This window comes from Canis lupus, chromosome 27 (genome assembly GCF_048164855.1).
Source record: "Canis lupus baileyi chromosome 27, mCanLup2.hap1, whole genome shotgun sequence".
Taxonomy (NCBI): domain Eukaryota; kingdom Metazoa; phylum Chordata; class Mammalia; order Carnivora; family Canidae; genus Canis; species Canis lupus.
This window is the reverse complement of record NC_132864.1, coordinates 7385274-7404043: the sequence shown is the minus strand read 5'-3', so window position 1 is coordinate 7404043 and position 18770 is coordinate 7385274. Positions and strand designations below refer to the sequence as shown.

General features: G+C 47.9%; 1 protein-coding gene across 3 annotated transcripts in view; it reads left to right on the top strand.

Annotated features, from left to right (window-relative positions):
* The window catches only part of SFSWAP (splicing factor SWAP), a 69835-nt gene that overhangs the window by 21940 nt on the left and 29125 nt on the right, over positions 1–18770 (top strand). For all 3 annotated transcript variants that reach the window (XM_072802097.1, XM_072802098.1, XM_072802099.1), the window contains exons 8-12: positions 8304–8541; positions 9637–9768; positions 10552–10645; positions 11741–11909; positions 17528–17758. In XM_072802097.1, coding sequence (XP_072658198.1) covers positions 8304–8541; positions 9637–9768; positions 10552–10645; positions 11741–11909; positions 17528–17758 — 864 coding nt within the window. The remainder of the gene's footprint in view (positions 1–8303; positions 8542–9636; positions 9769–10551; positions 10646–11740; positions 11910–17527; positions 17759–18770) is intronic.

The following is an 18770-nucleotide window of genomic DNA, read 5'->3' as shown; positions in this document are numbered from 1 at the left end:
TGATTTTTAGGAATTAGTATGTCTGTTGTAAGAGTGTGAGTGATACTGATGTTGGGTCTATCCCACGCCCCCCCCCCCCCCCCCAGCTAGCTGGCCTCCATCCTGGAGGTGAGGGCTATACCAGAGTGCCTCTGCTCCACTCTCGTGGACCTGTGTTGTGAGGCTTCTACTCATGCATCCTTGTGTGCTGGGAAGTGCCTGCCTTCCCCACTGTGCGGAAAGGGGTAAATCTTTCTCTGAGGTGTTTGTAAACTGCTGTCCAGCCTGGTCTCTCCTGTGCAAAGAAGCCTGGCTCGGCCGGCTGCTGCCCACAACCAGTTGTGTGGGGCTGCTTGGCTTTCGCTCATTGCTGTTAGGTGCTGTTCACTGAGCTCCCCCATGTGGGCAAGCACCCAGGTGAACGGTACTGTTAGGCGGTCGCATGCCAGGTTGAGTTCTGGACTTGGCGCTTGCTGTGAAGAGGAAGGGGCCACTTCACTTTCCCCGCCCCCACATTCAGGCAGGATGCCTGGTGACCTGGGGCGTTTCCCAGTCATCCTGGGGCATGTCCTGCACCCTTTCAGAAGTTCAGTTCTCGTTCTGGGAAACTTTCCTCATGTGCCTCTCGTTGCCAGTTCTCTTCTAGTTGTGAGCTTCTCTGCTTAAAAGATATCAGTGTCCTTTTGTTTCATTTTTTTCTTCTGTACCATTTTCTGTTTTGTTGTGCCCTGGTTCTCCTTGGTGTTTGGAGTGTGTCTGTCCATCTTCCGTGTCACTGCTTTCTTAGTCACATTTGTCCGCTGCAGTTTAAAGTGTGTTGGTTCCATAAAAGTGTGGTTTGGGGGCCTCTGTTCTCTCAGGGCTGCAGCGAGCTCTGCAGACTTGCTGGAAGTCTGGATGACCTGTCAACGCCTCTGCCATTGCAGCTGGACAGGTGTCTTGGACAGGTGGTCCCAAGGGGGTGTGGCCAGGCTGCACGAACACCGAAACTTGAATTTCCCAGAACGTTTATGTCATGAAATGTGTTGTTCCCTCCTGTATAAACATGTCAGACCCTCCCTGGGCTCTTCCGGACTGCACAGAGACAGGCATCAAGTGCAGTCACCACACAGCATAGCTCGGCCCCTTCTGTCTCAGTGGTGGCTTTCTTTCCTTTTCTTTGTGCTTGATAGAACTGTCTCACTCGGTTCATCTGTGGCTCCCAAAATTCAAGGTTGCTTGCATTCCGTTTCCATCCAGACTGCGGTCGTGGCTGCCTTGCCTGACTGTGGGGGCCTGCATGGCTCTGCGCCCTTTCCTGGTCATCTCCCAATCCTTTGCTCTGGCTGCTTCCTCCTTATCCCTGTTCCTGCTGCCTTGGAGATCCTAGAACCTGTGTTTATGTAACAGGCCTTCAAACCTAATACAGTACTAAAAACTTGAAACTTTTTACATGAGTCACTGATAAAGACTTTAAGTAATGGGTAGAGACAGGCCTTCTAAAAGAAGGTTTTATTTGCCAGAAAGAGAGCAATTGCTTTTAAACAGTGGGCTAGTGGGATACCTGGGTGGCTCAGCGGTTTAGAGCCTGCCTTTGGCCCAGGGCATGATCCTGGAGTCCCTGCATGGGCCTGCTTCTCCCTCTTCCTGTGTCTCTACCTCTCTCTCTCTCTCTCTCTCTCTCTCTCTCTCTCTGTGTGTCTCTCATGAATAACGAAATAAAATCTTTTAAAAATAAAAAAATAAACGCTGGACTTTAGCCAGCTGATTGGTTTGGGCAGTTTCCCAGCTTTACAGATGACATTCTGCATCACTGCAGAAGCTGTTCAGATTTTCCTAGTCTACTTTGGTGACTGAGACAAGGCTTCTTTTGTGGGAGATTTTTTTTTTTTTTTTTTAACACTGGGTTGTCTGGAGGTCATAGGGAGTAATTAAAAGGTGACTGGGAGGAGCTTTGTGGTAACAAGTAATGAGTTTGGACATATTCAGATACATTGTGAGATGATCCAAATAATAAATGCTTTCAAGTATTTGGGGAGATGGGCAGGGCATTAATACTCTTTTACTTAAAAACTGTCAACTTTGAATCACTGTTTTTTTTTTTTTTTTTTTAAAGATTTATGTATTTGAGAGAGAACACAAGCAGCGGGAGGGACAGAGGGGGAAATGCAGACTCCTCACTGAGCAGGGCTCCATCCCAGGATGCCAGAATCATGACCTGAGCCAAAGGCAGATGTTTAACTAACTGAGCCACCCAGGCACCCAAATCATTATGTTGTACACCTGAAATTAATTTTTAAAAAAATTTTTTACACCTGAAATTAATTTATGTTGTGTGTCAATTGTACTAAAAAAATTTTTTTTGCTTTAAAAACACAACTGTAGGGGAGGTGGGCAGGGGGTGGGGGTGACTGGGTGTAAAAACACAACTGTGAACTTAGCATAGTAGGGATTGTTGGCTTGACTGTGGTTTCCCCAGGACATGAGATTCTATATTCTGGAGAGCCAGCAGATCAGCACCCTGCCTGAAACACAGTGGTCAGAGGGGCCCTTCAGGAACTCGCACAGATGGTCCAAGTCCATGAGGCAAAGCTGGAAGTCTTGGGACTGGGGTGAGCAGTCATCGAGTGAATGAGAGGAATACAAACCTCAATAATATTAGAAATCACTGTTGAATTATGTTCTTGGGGCCTAGTGTTTGACTTCTCCTGGAGTAAAGGTCCTCAGTGTGAAGAGAGCATAGCTTTTTTAAGTGTGAGCAGAAAAAAGTCTCCAGTCAACTAGGCTGCCTGTGAGATTGATACTGACCAGGATCTGAATCTTTAGATGCTGATGAAAACCTTTTTTAAGGTTTATTTTCAGCAGAAGGGATAGTCTTACAGAGTCTTATGTTATATAGTGAAATCACCACGAAAGTGACTTATTCCACTGGTCTGTCAGCAGGTGACTACCCGGGAAGGGCTCTCTGGCTGTGGTCCTGCTGTGGTGGTGAAGAGTGGGGCGTTTACAGGGAAATCAGGCCCGCCCACCCCAGTGTTCGGGAATATGCATACCATCCACTCCATGGAATCCACCCATGTCAGAAATCTCTCATCATATGGTCACAGAAGGGAAGGGAATACAGGAAAGCCCACATAATGGTGGGGAGTGAGGACCGGTGTTACTCCTGTGACTTTTTCATAGGCTTGAAAATAGTTTTGAAGTTATTAAGCATTGAGGTTGTAAGAGCATCTCTAAACAGCCCTTCAGAAAAGTTTGACTTTTGGAAAACAGAAACATTCCAGTTTGTGGAGAGGAGGGGCTGGCATAGCTAGGGTGACCAGAAGCTGCCAGGTGGGCAGTGCATGGAGTGGGGGGGGGAGGGACACACTGCATTCTTCATGAAGAGTTCCATTCTTGCCATTCATATACTTGTATTCGTCTCCTCCCAAAAACCCACTCAGATATTTTTATTATATTTGAAATTTCATCCAAAATTCATTAAAAAATGTGTGGGAATTAGTTTTTTCTTATTCTCTGAGTATCTATATCATGCCCCCACAAAGAGTAGTAACATACTTACCGTCTGGCTCTTTTTGGAAACACCTGCAAGCCCCTGCTCTATCCCAGAGTTGGTGAGAGACTTTACTTGAATATGAATGTCCTCATTTCGTTTTTTTGTTTGTTTGTTTGTTTGTTTGTTTTATAGAAGCCCTACGGGCTTTAAAGTTATAGCAAAGACCAGTTTTGGTAAAATCCAGGTCTTAAATATGTTGTTGTTTGCATTCTTAGGAAATGTTCCCACATACTATCAATACAGATCTGCATCTATAGCCCCAGCCTCCCCGCCTACTTGACATCGCCCCTGGGCTATACGGTGCAGGTCTCAAATCCACACAAATATTTTAGTTCTAGAATGTTTGACAATGCCCTCATTCTGCTCTTGCATATGGTAGGTAGTTTGAACAGGCCTACAGTTGTGTACTGAATACTGTCCCTGGGCTTTGGAAGGTTTGGGCCACTAGGACATGGTGGCCCTTGCTGCTGCAGAGAAGCCTTCCACCATTCCACTTCTTATCCTTGTGCATGTAACTCATAGTCACTAGCAGATTGGCATTGTGCTTGTGCCATGCTGGGACAAGGCTTCTTCCATCATGGACATAGTCAGGGAGGCCCTCCAAGCCAGGGGCCTGAGGAGAATGGGACACAGGAGCAGTGGGACAGGAGGCAGGGAACTTGGCTTGGGCCCTGGGTGGGGAGAGATAAGAGGGTTCCAGGCAGGAGCAGCTCTGTCTGGTCCAGGCAGGGCTCCTGGAGCCTTAGAGCAGGGGTCTGGGAGGGAGTGTACAGTGCAGCTGACCCACCAGAAGGAGGCATGGCACAGCCACCTCCTGAGCCAGCAGGTGTGTGAGGAGGAGGCAGGGATCCTGATCTGGCCCGAGCCCATGTGAATCGTTTAGGAGATGGCCCAATGGGGGTGTGGAATGGTCAGTTCATTGTGGATAAGTTCAACTCAGCTAGAGATAGGACTTCTGGAATCCTCAAGCACAGAGAGGACTTAAAGCCATTAAGCTGACGGAAGGTCCCTCAGGTGCATGGGGAGGCCATTTGCTAGTCCGGTGGAGGCAGCCCAGAGGCCAGGTGCTCACCTGGGCTTGGACAGGTAGGGCAGCAACATGCAGGCCTGGCAGCTGTCTCATTCATGGCTGCCGCTCACAGACGCTCCATTGGTCACATTCCCTCGTTGTGACATCTTGTATGAATAAAATAGATCGATTTTTTAAGATAAATTGTTTGCTCCACAGCATTTGCTAAAGGCATTTTCTTTCTTTCTTTTTTTTTTTTTTTTTTAATTTATTTATGATAGTCACACAGAGAGAGAGAGGCAGAGACATAGGCAGAGGGAGAAGCAGGCTCCATGCACCGGGAGCCCGACGTGGGATTCGATCCCGGGTCTCCAGGATCGCGCCCTGGGCCAAAGGCAGGCGCTAAACCGCTGCGCCACCCAGGGATCCCCCTGCATTTTCGTTCTTAATACAGACACATATTTGTCTTCTCCAAACTGGCTCTTTACACAGAAGGGATTGCTCACCAGCCCCCCGATCTACAAGAACCCTTTAAGCACCAGGATTCCCTTCTTGGAGTTAAATTTATATGAGATTAAGATTGCATGAAATATCAGCAAATTGGCTCTGATTTTTGTGGAAAGCCAGTTGAATAGAAGGGGTTTGGACGGTAATTAGGCATGTTTATCTGACCTTGTGTTACGTCGCGCTGTATGTTTCTGAGCAGGTGCAGAACTGAGAAGGAGGTGCACTCGGATGTGCTTTACACTCTGAAGCAGCTTGATTTTTTTCATAACAGCTACATTTGCCCTTACAAAAACATAGATGCCTATTGGAACTTCCTTCTTGGATTCATCTGGAGTAGGTATTTGTGGTGCTCATGATGCCAGTAACGCCATTGGCATTCAACTTTCTTGTAAAACCCACTCATCTTTCAAAAATTCAACCTAAAATCCGGAGTACAGCAACCCTAGTAAGGTGTGTTATGTCACGGAAGCCCAGTGGTAAAGAGAGTGGGAGGAGCCCTTTGGGACTTTGCACCCTGTCATGAAAATGTGATGATGAGCTTAAGGAAGCACAAAACCTGGTGTTCGTGGGAATCTCTGAGTGACTGCACTCTGATGGTCATTTTAAAGGGTCTGTGGCTTCAAGTGCATTCACTCTATAATAAGAGTGATGAGTCAGTGAGCCCGCATATCTTAGCACAAGGGTATTTGGGAAGGCTCACAGGCCTTGCTGGCAGCTGGCTTCACTTACTAATGCTGGGCAACTGCCGGCCATACACTGGAAACCTCAGATGCTAGCAGTGCCGTGGCACTGCTGTTTGCAGGGAAGTGCCCTGTGCAAGCAGGGGCCCCTAGAATGGACAGACCTTAGGTGGGGGAGGTACTGGCAGTCAAACATAGGGAGCTGGAGGGGCAGGGGGAGGACACAGCATATAGAAGATACTGTGGATGTGCTGGCGTCAAAAGTGAGGGAGCAAGGTGACCCAGAGTGGGAGTGAAGCCCAGAGGCTCTGGGAAAGGCGAGGCATGGGTGACGGGCTGTGGTTCACCGTCAACTGTCACACCCGGGCCCCAGAGTAACCCATTGCATTCCATAGCAACAAGTCTGCTGGCCATTGAGCCTCCTCACGTCTCACTAGACAGTGACATTGGGTGGCTGTCAGCATTGTTTTTTAGATAAATGGAAATTGTGAAATTTCCTGTTTGCCTTTGTGGAGTGTGATGAAGACTCTGCTAGAAGCTCGCCGCATGTCTGTCTGAGAGGGTGGAGTGGGCTGCCTGTGCAGGCCTGCTGGGGATGCCAGGTCAGGGTCTCCCACTGCGTGCAACCTCCTACTGTGGTCCTGGGGCAGCCTAGGTCTGGGGTGCATTTAGGTTCAGGTGTGCAGTCTTATTTTCATACCTGGCAACAAAGCCTTCTGTTTTTGTAAGCTCAGCACTCAGAGTTTCTGCTCTGTCTTAGCCAGTGCCCCTCAGCCAGTATTCTGAGGGTGGATTCCTGAGATAATCTGCCATCTTGCCAGGAGTGCTGTCTTTAACACTGTTTTGATTTAGCATGATGGTCACTTCAGGAAAGTCCTATGAACTGATGGTTAATCTGCGTATGAATATATTCAAAGGGACAATGCTTGGTTTTGAAAACCATTTATTCTGTTACATGAAGAATGCGTTATATTGCAATTGCCTGACATACACTGTTAGTCAAAACCTCTAAGCTGTTTTGTTCTTGTGAGTTCACGTGACTCACTGGTTGTGACTGTGATTTAAAGTGTATTCTGGCTTGATATCAGACTGACTATCTGGACTGACAGGAGTGGAGTGTCCTTCCACGAGATGTGACACCCTGGGCTAGGCAGTAACAGGAGTCCCACCCCCTCTCCCAGAGACGCTGGACTACATACAGGTTGTTCTCCAAGGCAGGTCAGGGTTATGCTCTGTTCTCACCGAGGCCACATCGTCTCCCTATCTGTGGGGTGGCTCTGCCTAGGGACTGAGAAGAAGGACTCTGGTAGCCTGATTGCTTAAAGGCGGGTACATGGGAACTGCAGTTCCATTCCTACAAGGAGGATGCTGTACGTCACAGGCATAGGCTGTGTGTGAACGCCTCGCTTGGTGAGGAAAAGCTTCCATTGGAACCGGTGCATCCATCTGTCCATCCGACTAACGCTGCGTGCTACATGCTATAGAGCGAACATACCTTCCCTGCCATCCCCACTGCCTCAGCCTCTGCCTCCAGCCAGCGGTTTCAGGTGGTCCCCGCCCTCCTGCAGCAATGTGATTGAGAACTCTGTGGGGACCTTGTGTCTTACCATAAACTCTCAGGATGCCATTGTGAATATGTAGCCATGGCTGGTATGTGACATTGAGAGAGAACAAGCTGGGAGTTCACACATGCAGGTAACAAGGAGCGAGCTGTTAGCAGCTGTGGGTGGGCCTGCAGCCACTTCACTGGTCCCTGGTTCCACCCTCAGGTGGTAAGACTGGGGCCTCGCTGCTCATACTGCTGTCCCACTGCTGTTTGCCAGTGTAGCACACATTATTGGGAGCCAGGGTCAGGGTGAAGCATCTGCTCTTGCTAAATATTCTTGTTTTATTTTTTTTATTTTTTTTTTTTAATGTTCTTGTTTTAAAGTTAACTAATTGAAAATCAAAATAAAATTCATTAATTGGAAAGATTTTTTTCGTTCTCCAACAAAAAGGAAATTAAATCTCAATGTAGTCAGAACCATTTGCATATCCACAATTCTTAATTGGATCATTGGTTCTCCCATGATTTAGCTGGTTTTGAATTTTTCCAAAAAAAAGAAAAACAAATAAGCTTATAGGACTTTTAATTATTGAAACAGTGGGCTGCTGCCCTGCAGATACTTGCAGGGGCCCAAACTACACAGGAAGCTATTGTACATTGCTGTCTGTGACGGCAAAGCCACCCAATGGCCTGTGTCCGTGAGGATGTGGTAAATACACTGCCACGCATTGCGGGGCCAGGATGCTGGTTACAGATGCACGCACACAAGGGAAGTGTCACCCAAAGGAAGTGCAGCGCCCAGAAGATAACTGGGAAAGGAGCAGAGCACTATAGCTGCATGCGTGCTCATCAGCACGGTGGCCAGCTGCTGCTGGAGAAGACTTTTCTCCTGTCTGCATGTTTACTGCTATTGTCCCCAGGGGTGTCCCAACATTGCCTGGCTCCTCCACATCACGTGTCTGGTGGGCAGCCTTTCTTGTATCAGAAATATAGAACACAGTGTAGTTGCAGATGCACAGAAGTGACATTGCACGTGTCTTTCCACAGCGACCGTGGCTGCCATGTATTACAGCTACTACATGCTGCCAGATGGCACCTACTGCCTGGCACCCCCCCCACCGGGGGTCGACGTGGCCACTTACTACAGCACCCTGCCTGCTGGTGTGGCTGTGCCTAGCTCTGCTGGGGTGACGGCCACTGCCCCACCGCCCCCTGGGACCACACCCCCACCGCCGCCAACCACAGCAGAGACGAGTAGTGGGGTGACCTCCACCATCACCACAAGGTACGCTCACTTCTTCCCATTGCCTGGCACTTCTCTACTCTCATTCAGGGTCTTCAGTTTGCGTTTCGTGGAGGGTCTCTGTTTCCTGAGGGTTTAAGTATCCAGATACCCAAGTTACAGAGTTGATGGTGCAACTGAAATTGTCATGACATGAACACTTAGAAAATTAATTCCCAGTCAGCACCCCCATGTCACCCCCAACTCCTGCATCCTCAGCACCCCACTACCACCCATAACCCCCACATCTTACCGTCCTGCACCCCCCATAATCCCCATGTCCTTAGTGCCCCACAACCCCCATATAACCCCTGCATCCTTAGCACCCCATGCTGCCTGACCCCCCTACATCTGGGCTTTCTGACGTGCTGATGTCTCAGTTGGGCACTACTGGGTAAAATCAGGGTGAAATGAAGCTGCAGTTACTTGTAGGAAACGTAGAATTTTATAAAGTCCATAGAATTGACTCCCAGAAGCCATGGGCAGATGGGGACTGGCCACCAGACCAGCTGAATGTCAAACAAAAACCACAGTGGGGCAGGGTTGGGCCCCAGCATCCAGAGGTCTGTGGTGTAGGTATGTTGTCAGCACTTTGTTAGGGGCTCTGGGTGCCTGTGGTTGATATCTGACAGAACACATGGGTGTTCTGCATGGTGACCCACCTTCTGACCGTGCTGAGAAAGGGGACATGAGGTGAGGATGTTGAGCTGCACTGCCCACGTTCTCTGTTTTAACGTGAAAAAAAATCAACAAGTAACTTATTCTTGGTTGCTTCTAAGAATTGGCTTATAACTGGAGGGAAACATTAGGGGGAAAATAAACCTGTTTCCACGGTTTTAAGTCTCATTTTCCATGAAACCCCATTTTCACTGTTGGCAATGATATTTTGGCTTGTTCAAGGAACTGACTTTGATGAGCTGTTTGTAGTTGAAGACATGCTCAGAGCCTCCTTGCATGTGTGTGCGTGTATGTGTGCGCGCATGCGTGTTGGGGTGGCCTGGGACACCCAGAGCCCTCTTGTAGCGTGCTCCACTGGTGCACCTGCTGGCAGTCTCAGGAGGTCCCTGCCTGTGAGTGTGATGAAGCCCTTCTCTGCAGTGCACTTGCTCCCGTGGCGGCCATCATCCCCCCGCCCCCCGACATTCAGCCTGTGATTGACAAGCTCGCAGAATACGTGGCTCGGAATGGCCTTAAGTTTGAGACCAGCGTTCGCGCCAAAAATGACCAAAGGTGAGAACAGAATGTGGGTGTGTGGGTACGCATATGCATTGTACTAAGCTTGTTTGTAGTCTAGCTACGTAGTTCTTTATCATTTTTACTCCCTGTTTATGTCAGCACAGCTTATATGATGAATTGCTTACAGTTGTGTGGTGTGTTTTTGTTGGTTTTGTTTTGTTGAAGTAAGAACGATGAAGCTATCTAAAACAAGGCTTGGGTTCATGCTTTTCAAGAATCTGCCATTTGCGGGGGTGGGGACGGGTGAAGCAGGTGATGGGGATGAAGGCGTGCACCTGTTGTGACGAGCACTTGGTGGTATGTGGAAGTGTTCAATCATTACACTGTACTCCTGAAACTAAGATGACACTGTATGTTCACCAAATGAGCTGAAAATAAAAACTTAAATCTATATGATATATACGTCAGATAGAAAAATAGTTTAAAAAAATAGATACATGTTTATAAACAAACACAAAACAAGAAGCAAGGGGAGAAAAGTCTGCCATGTAATCAGCGCTCCATGCATCAGGTATAAGCCATTCAGCAGTTGCATGGATCCCTGTGACCACCAACAAACGGTTTAACCTCCCCATGCTTCAGTCTCCCTTGCCCAAGGAGTGGGTAGGATCCAGCCATCCTACTGCGCACACAGCTCTTGTGGTAACGGGCTTGAGTCTGTCATTGGAGAGTGTGTGTACGGTGTCTGCTTGCAGCAAGCTGTCAGTAGTAGCCCTGGTTGCTACTCTTGGCACATGCGTGTCTGCGTTAATGATTCGTCCTCATCTCTGCTCCTAGGTTCGAGTTCCTGCAGCCCTGGCACCAGTATAATGCCTACTATGAGTTCAAGAAGCAGTTCTTCCTCCAGAAGGAAGGGGGTGAGAGTGCACAGGTATCTGCAGGGATCTGGGAGACCAGGATCCTCAGTATTGGCTGGTGTATAGGTGTAAGAATAGTTTGTACTTATTCTCAGGACATAGCAAACAGTTCATTGGTTCTACTATGTCTTGGAGGGATGTGCCCAGCAGACGCTCTCTATAACTTTTCGCACCTCTCAGAGTTGAAGCCTGGTTTTGGGGTTTATTGAAAATTTTATCCCTATTCATAATTCATTGATGATCAGCATGTTCTAAACAAAGAATCCTATCTCTTTAAGCATTTGATGTTTCGGGGCTATTATTTTTGTCTTTAAATTATTTATTTATTCATGGGAGACACAGAGGCAGAGACATAGGCGGAAGGAGAAGCAGAAGCAGAATCCCTGCGAGGAGCCCGATAAGAGACTCAATCCCAGGATGCCAGGATCACAACCTGAGCCGAAGGCAGATGCTCATCCACTGAGCCACCCAGGCATCCCTGGTTGGCTAATTTTTAACAGCTTTTAGTGGAGGCCATGTACCATACTTCTTTTGCATTAAGATATACATCTGTACATAAAATAGAAGTGTGTGTGCTCACAACTAACACTGGCACCGCACAGCGCTGTCCATGGTGTGGCTTTTATCCTGGGGGCAGACCGCCGCCATGCAGCGCTACCATGTGGGACTCTTAACACCTGCTGGATGCTGCTCCTCCTGTCCTTGTAATACTTTCTCCTGCTCCACTCCCTTCAGGGGCCTGACATTTTGTTCAAACCTATTCTGGTAGATGTTGTAGGCCTTGCTTATCAGTGGCTTTCTTCAGATTGTTATCTGTAATTGCTCAGACTAAATAAAAATGATTCATGTGCAGGCGATGGGCATGATCTGATATTCTGAAAGGATTCTCAGGCATCTGTCTCCAAAGAAAAGACAGTGAGTGGTTGGTCCCCAAGACGGTGTTAGAGCCTTTAGAAGCATTCTGTCCTTCCAGAGGGGAAACCTCCTTGTGCTCCTCTCTGTTGTCTTATATCAGAAGGTGGCAAGCCTGAGTTTCAAAGTGAAGTCTGTCTGTGACAGACCCCATGCAGTTTCTAACAGAGCCATTGATAGTCACGTTTAATCTCTAGGCTGTGTCAGCACCAGAAGAGGCTCCTGCAGAATCTGCTCCCGAAAAGCCAAGTGACGGTGGGGAGGAAGGTGCGTGTGAAGATTCATCTGACGCAGGAAGAGGCGGCCCCACAGGGAAGAAGGAGGCGTCATCCAGTAAGACTGTCGCAGATGGGAAGCTGGTCAAAGGTACGCCATTGCCCATCTCATCCTCACAGATGTTATGTCAGGTCATGGAGGAGGGCGCCCCTAACCACAGGAAGTGGAGTTACCACTTCTGTGAGGTTGCTGTGATAAAGCTTCCCTCGTGATACTTTCCTAATTTGGAATTTGGGGCCATTTGGATATGAGCTCGTCGTATACCTTTGTTTCATGGTCTGTTCTACCAAGTTTAATGGAAACGTTCAACGCATTGCACAGGATGTTTCATACCTCCTGGGGTGCCTGAAGCCACAGTCATGTGCAGAGTCACCAGTGAGATAGTTGTCTTTCTGTGTCCTGAGGCCCTTGACCAGGCTGTGCTCTGCTGCCTCCACTTTGTCACCTTTTATGTTCTCTGAAGGGGTTTTTCATCTGTTAGGACAGGTATACACAGAAAGAGCCAATACAGTAAAAAAAAACGGTGGTGGGGGTAGGGGAGCTGGCATGGGGCACATTAGTGGGGAAGTCAGTTTGGGTCATACATATGAAGCTGCAGCGAGTCCCACATGGTGTGGATGAGAAACTATGGAGAGGAGGGGTGCGCGGTGGTATTGAGAGTGTCCCAGACACCCCAAGACAGGGCTGCGATCCCAGGCAGAGCCCACGCGGCCGGAGCTGCATGCAGGCTCACACAGGAAGTGTGGTCAGAGTAGTAGGGGGGTGGGGGCCTGCAGGGAACACCCTGGAAGGCAGCCAGGACCAGGTCGTGGGGCTCAGGGTCTTTGGTCCTCTTCAGGTGCCAGATCAGAGAAGTGACTGTATCCAGCTGGTGACTTTGTGAGGACACCCCACAGAGGACCACCTAGAGTTGTTGCTGGGACTGATGGGAGCACATAGAGCTGTAGGAGAAGGGAGGCAGAGGCAAACAAGTACGGGATAGGAGGAGGTAGCGACTGCAGAAGTGCCGGTGCTTTCCATCGAGGGGCCTTGCTTTGTAGGGTGGTGATGTGGAGTAACCAGACCAGCCCCATGGATGACTGACTTGGGAAACTCTTCAGATCAGAAGACCACAAAAGAATCTTTGAGCCTCCCATTCCAGGACTTACCTAAGCGCACCTATGAAACTCTCGCCCTTCCTGGACACTTGCAGACTCTCAATGAAATAAAGGAACATCATAAATAGAGAATAAAATCAGTTGCTGCAGATGTAAGGGAGGTACTTACAATCTGTGTTAGAGAAGAACAAGCAGCTCACCTGGAATTTCAGTTGTAGAGAAGAGAAGGACACTTTGGGACTCAGTGGTAGTGACCCCCAAACAGCAACAGAGGGACAGGTGGGAGTCCAGAGCAGCGGGAGCACCCAGAGGGCAGCATGTGGGTTGCTGCCCTTCAGCCAGGGCCGCCACCACACTGCCACAATCATCTGGCAACAACGGCAACTGAGACAACACAGCCACCTTCCCTCCTGCTCCGCTCAGAGCCTGAGATTTGGCAGCAGCATGCCATCTCGCCTGATCCGGCCCGTGGTTCTGGACAATTGCCACACCTGGGACAGTCCGGAGTTGAACCTCCAAGCACATGGGTGCCTGGGAAGCAGCGTGACTGAGTGCCAGGACCTGCAGCTGATAGTCTAACATGTACACAGGTTGCCTAGGAACAGTCTCCAGATGGTCAAATACAGCGAAAGCCTGAAAATCACACCAGATGAGGAGACAAGTTGAAGATTGCTCTCAGATTTCCAGGGGAGGAGATAGAGGTGACGGGGAAGCATCCAGGGAGAAAAATGGGCAGGTTGTCCCCCAGCTGGAGAAAAGGCAGATTGGCAAATCAGACCCACATTTGTAGCATAAAGTAGCTATCTATAGTAATAGATAATTAAGGTGTTTCTGAAATTCTGAATGAAAAGTACTCTGGATGCTCTGGGCACAGACATTTACGATGCATCAACATTCCAAAATAATTAGAAAAAGTGAGATTAATGAGTATTTCTCCTCCTCCTCTATTTTATTTTTAAGTAAGCTGTACATGCAACATGAGGTTCGAACTCAACCCTGAGGTCAAGAGTCACACACTTACCTGATTGGGCTGGCCTGACACTCCTAGTGAGAATATTTCACGTAAAAATTATCAAATGCAGTGAAAACAAACAAAAACTTACCTAGCCTTGTATGTTTATGTGTAAAATGAGTCTGAGGAACACAGGAGAGGGTGAACAGCGCATGTCAAAGCAGGAACCAGCAGGGATGTAGGAAGAGGCCTATGGCACATTCTGTTGTGCAGCCTGGATCCAGAAAGAAGCACAGGGAAATATATAGCATACAATGGGTGAGGAAAATCAGATTTTCCAAGTCCACGAGAACAATACACATAACCCTAAATTTGTATGAATTTGAAAATAACTGAAAAAATTGGGAAAGTATAAATTGATAAAACTATGTCAGGAAGAGGTAGCATGACAGATGTTAGGTCTGGAAGAACTTAGCATGCACTGCTCAGCGACATCCTGGGACACAGGCGGCAGGCAGGACTGTGTCGGGTCGAGGTTGTTCCTGAGAGAAAGAGGAGCCCGTGCCACCAAAGCCCCTTGGGAACACAAGGCAGCCTGGAGCCCCAGGCTTAGCAGCAGTCTTTGGGCACCACCCCTGGCAGGAGCAGACAAACCACCCGTCTCTCTAGCAGCGGACATCCAGCAGGCGCCAGTGTGTCCACAGCGTGAGTGGTGAAGCTTCTCCAGGGCAACAGTAACTGGCCCTCCCTTATGGAGGACAAATAAATTCGACTTCTACCTCACACCCGACAACAATAGTTCCAGACAGGTTATGTATTTAAATGTAAAAAGAAACATGAAGGGTCGCCTGGTCTCAGTCAGTTCAACATCCAGCTCGATTTCAGCTCGGGTTGTGATCTCAGGGTCCTGGGATTGAGCCCCACATGGGGCTCTGTGCTGAGTGCGTGGTCTGCTTGTCCTCCCCTCTGCTCCTCCCACTGCTCACGATCACTGGTGCGCGCTCAATCTCTCTCTCTCTCTCTCAGATAAATAAAATCTTTTTTTAAAAGCCCACAAAGTGGGGATCCCTGGGTGGCTCAACGATTTAGCGCCTGCCTTTGGCCCAGGGCGTGATCCTGGAGTCCCGGGATTGAGTCCTATGTCGGGCTCCCTGCATGGAGCCTGCTTCTCCCTCTCTCTGTCTCTCATGAATAAAATAAAATCTTTAAAAATAAAATAAAATAAAAAGACCACAAAGATAGAAGAAAATAAAGGTAATTTTTTTTGTAAGAATTGAAGCCATAAATCCTAAGGAAAGAGTAGGAGGTCTGACGGGGGCAGAATCTGAATGAAATTAAATGACGAATGTCAAAATGTTGGTGATTGCTCACATGCAGGAGGAGGGGGAGTGTCCACACTGTAGGAAGAGCTCACTGGCTGATGAAAAAAGACAGTGCAGCAGAAAATTAGTAGACCCAGGACACAGGAAGATCCCTAACAAAGGAAGAAAGTAAATACAGTTTTAAAATCTCTTCATTAACAAAATGCTGGGTTTTTGCCTCTCAACTTGGTGAAGTTCAACATAATGCTCAGTGAGGTAGAAGCTCAGGGCAGCAAGGACTCTCACTGTCTTTACAAGCATAGGACGCGGTCCCTAGAAGCCTGGCCACTACACGTGGATGCCCTCGCTCCCGGACCCATGTGGCCCAGCCCAGCGTCCAGTCCAGTACTCACCACAGGGCTCAAGGACTCCTAGAAATAAACCTTCAGCAATAGTCGTGGAAAACAAATAAATTGGAAGTTACTTGGCCTTGTAGCCTTGGTTCCCAGTCTGCAAGCAGGGAGCCTGACAGCATCCCTGGTGAGGCTGCAGGTTGGGTGAGGTGAGGCCCATGGGTTATCCTGTTAGTCCGTTCCATTACCAAATTGCTTTAGAGTCTGCATCATGTAACTGTTCTTTGGCTTTGTGTTTTGCATAATGCCAAATGTCCATATGGGTGTTGTGTTAGCACAGAACATGTTCAGAAGCTTTTGTTTTAAATGATGCATTTATTGATGGCTGATTTTTCCAATTTGGAGGAAGAGATGCTTTGAGAATGATTCAAGTTGTGTTGAGCTATAATACTGTAGCCCCAAACCCATGAGCTATTTTAATGAACATTTAAGTGAATTTTTTCACCTTTAAGTTCAGTTGATCCTGTGTTCATTAAAGAGTTCATATTACTATGAGCAATAAAGGGTTAATATTATTAATTCTTTTTCCTCATAGAAAATTTGAAAATGTGCAAAAGCAGTGTGCTGTCATGAGCACACTACCCCACTCCACCAGCCAGCCCCAGGACTGAGCTTGAGTCCACCCCCAGAGTCCCCAACCTTGTAGCATTTCATCCGTAGATGTTTTAGTGTATCTGCAGAAGATAGGACTGCTTTTAACATAAGCGCAGTACAGTGATTAATGTGGACTCTCCTGACTGTGTTGTGACCCTTGTGTGGTCTCTGAGCAGAGCTTGTTGTGCAGCAGCGCACAACACTGTGCAGGCAATACAGAGCTGATCTTCCATTTGACTTTCCAGCTCTGCCCTTCCCAGCATTTAGCATCTGGGTGTCCCAAGTTTGACCTGATTGTGGACAGACGTCATTGTATGTCAGAGGTCTGGAGTGGGGACCTACCACAAGGCTTGCATGGCTGTGGTGCCATACAGTGCTGATAGTAGGACCCTCGGGGGCCAGCTGGGCCATACCCCTCCCCACGTGTGGTCACCCACAGAGCTGCCATTCTTAGGGACAGTTTCAAGCATGTACAAAAACTGCGTCGTGTGATGAGCACACCTACCCAGAACCTACTTCCTACATTCTCAGAGTTAGCTGATTTGCGCCGCACTTTAAAATTTCTCTTCGCTATATTTTACTTGAATATCCTTCGTAAACAATAATTCATGGTTTTTAAAAGTAAAATATTGTAATATGATCAAATAGGTATCATTACCAACTACCTTTACCATAGTGTCTATAGGAGTGAGTGACTCAGGAGTGAGTGTTGAGCGGATGAAGGGTTGGGGAAGAAGATTGTTTCCCTTTGGGCCTTTGTATTTCTCTTAAAATTTCCAAGCATTCTTGAGAACATGGAACCACCTAAAAGTTTGTGACAGCCATAAAGTAGTCTGACACGATGCCCCACAGAAGTGGATGCCCCTTAAAATGTTTGCTGAATGAAGGAGTGGATCCTGTAACTTCTCCTTTGTTTGAAAAGAGTATTTACAGAGTTGGGATTTTTTAGAAATACCTTTTCATTAGTGGAGTTGCGTCATATGCCTGTTTGACCTATGCAAATTCAGCCATATGCTAAGCCCAGAAAAAGAAGGAAAACCCCAGTGAAAATTGACCCTTTACAAATGTAGCAACCCTGACTTGCACTCAGCACCTGCGTCCCTGGCAAGGCTTGCATGGGGTCCCTCAGTGAGCCAGCCCAGCCTCCCTGCATGCAGCGTGCATTTAAAACAGCCCACTTCGACAACACAGGTGTTGCTCACTTTCTCTAGAACCTCCTCTGCGTGACATGTGGCTCGTCTCAGGACATTACCTCGCCAACTGATGATCCTGTGTGTGGTGGGGCCTATGAGGGTTTCTGCTTTGTGCTTCCACATATTTAAAACTGTATCACCATTTTCACTCTTTTCAGCTTCATTTGCTCCAATAAGCTTTGCAATCAAGGCCAAAGAAAATGATCTGCTTCCCCTGGAAAAAAATCGTGTTAAGCTAGATGATGACAGTGATGATGATGAAGAAGGCAAAGAAGGCCAAGAAAGTTGTAGTAGTACTACAAACACTAACCTGGCAGTCGCCCCACCCTGTGTGGTAATTGAGGAGAAGCGGCCTCAACTTACCCAGGAGGAGCTGGAAGCAAAACAAGGTTTGTCAATACATTTTCACCTTCTTGAAAGAACAACAGAGCGTAAACACGAGATTAACACATTAAGCCAGCAGCACAGGGACTGAACTGGCCCCAGCCTTTGGACATCAGGACCATGGGGGTTCAGGCAAAGTTCTCTATTAGAGCAGCGAGCATTGCTCTTCCTTAAGCATCAGATGCAGTGACACTGGCACGTGGTTTCTACAGAAATGAGTCTGCCGAGAGTGCCTTTATCGAGGGTGGGGGGCCTTTGTACTCTGACAGCAGCCTTGGGGGGAGTGCTCAGCGTGTGTTCCTGGCTCAGATCCTGTACCAGACAAGGACATGCCCTTTTGTGAGCCATCAGACCCTGCAACGTAACACGGGCAGGAGCTGGTTTCCAGGCTGGGGCTCTCCTCATGGGTCCTGGCCAGCCCACCATTTTCCCCCAGCACCACCAGCGGTATGTGCACAGGCGCCCCATAGGCTCCCACCCCTCCCCCAGAACATATTCTGTTCTGCACTAAAATAGTTCATTAACTCCAGCCTCAGCCGCTCACATCTGTTCTTCCTGGGTCTGTATGCTCTTTCTGTATGTGCATGCATGAATGAAGCAGCATTTATAGACGGATGCCTTACTCAGGCCTGGCATTGTGCAGAGTTGCCCTCTCAGCAGGCTCAGCTCTGTGCATGAGTCTAAACTGAGCAATGTGTCGAATGATCTGGAGTTGACACTTGTAGCACAGCATTCCTTGTCAGAGAGGAGTACTTATGCTGCATGTTGATGAGCGCCACCCTGAGGTTTCCATGATTCCAGCTCTTCCTGGTATGGAATCCCATCAACCTTCTGACTGATTTTGAAGGTGAAATATTAAAAATACTAATAATATACATTTTGAACTAATTCTCTCAAATTTCACTTTGATTATCCTGAAATTTTAGAACAACTGCATCATATTTCATGACCCTTTTATGCCTGTGAAAATTAAGACAGCAAGGTGTTTATAAAATACCACGTGTTCTAAACCTCACT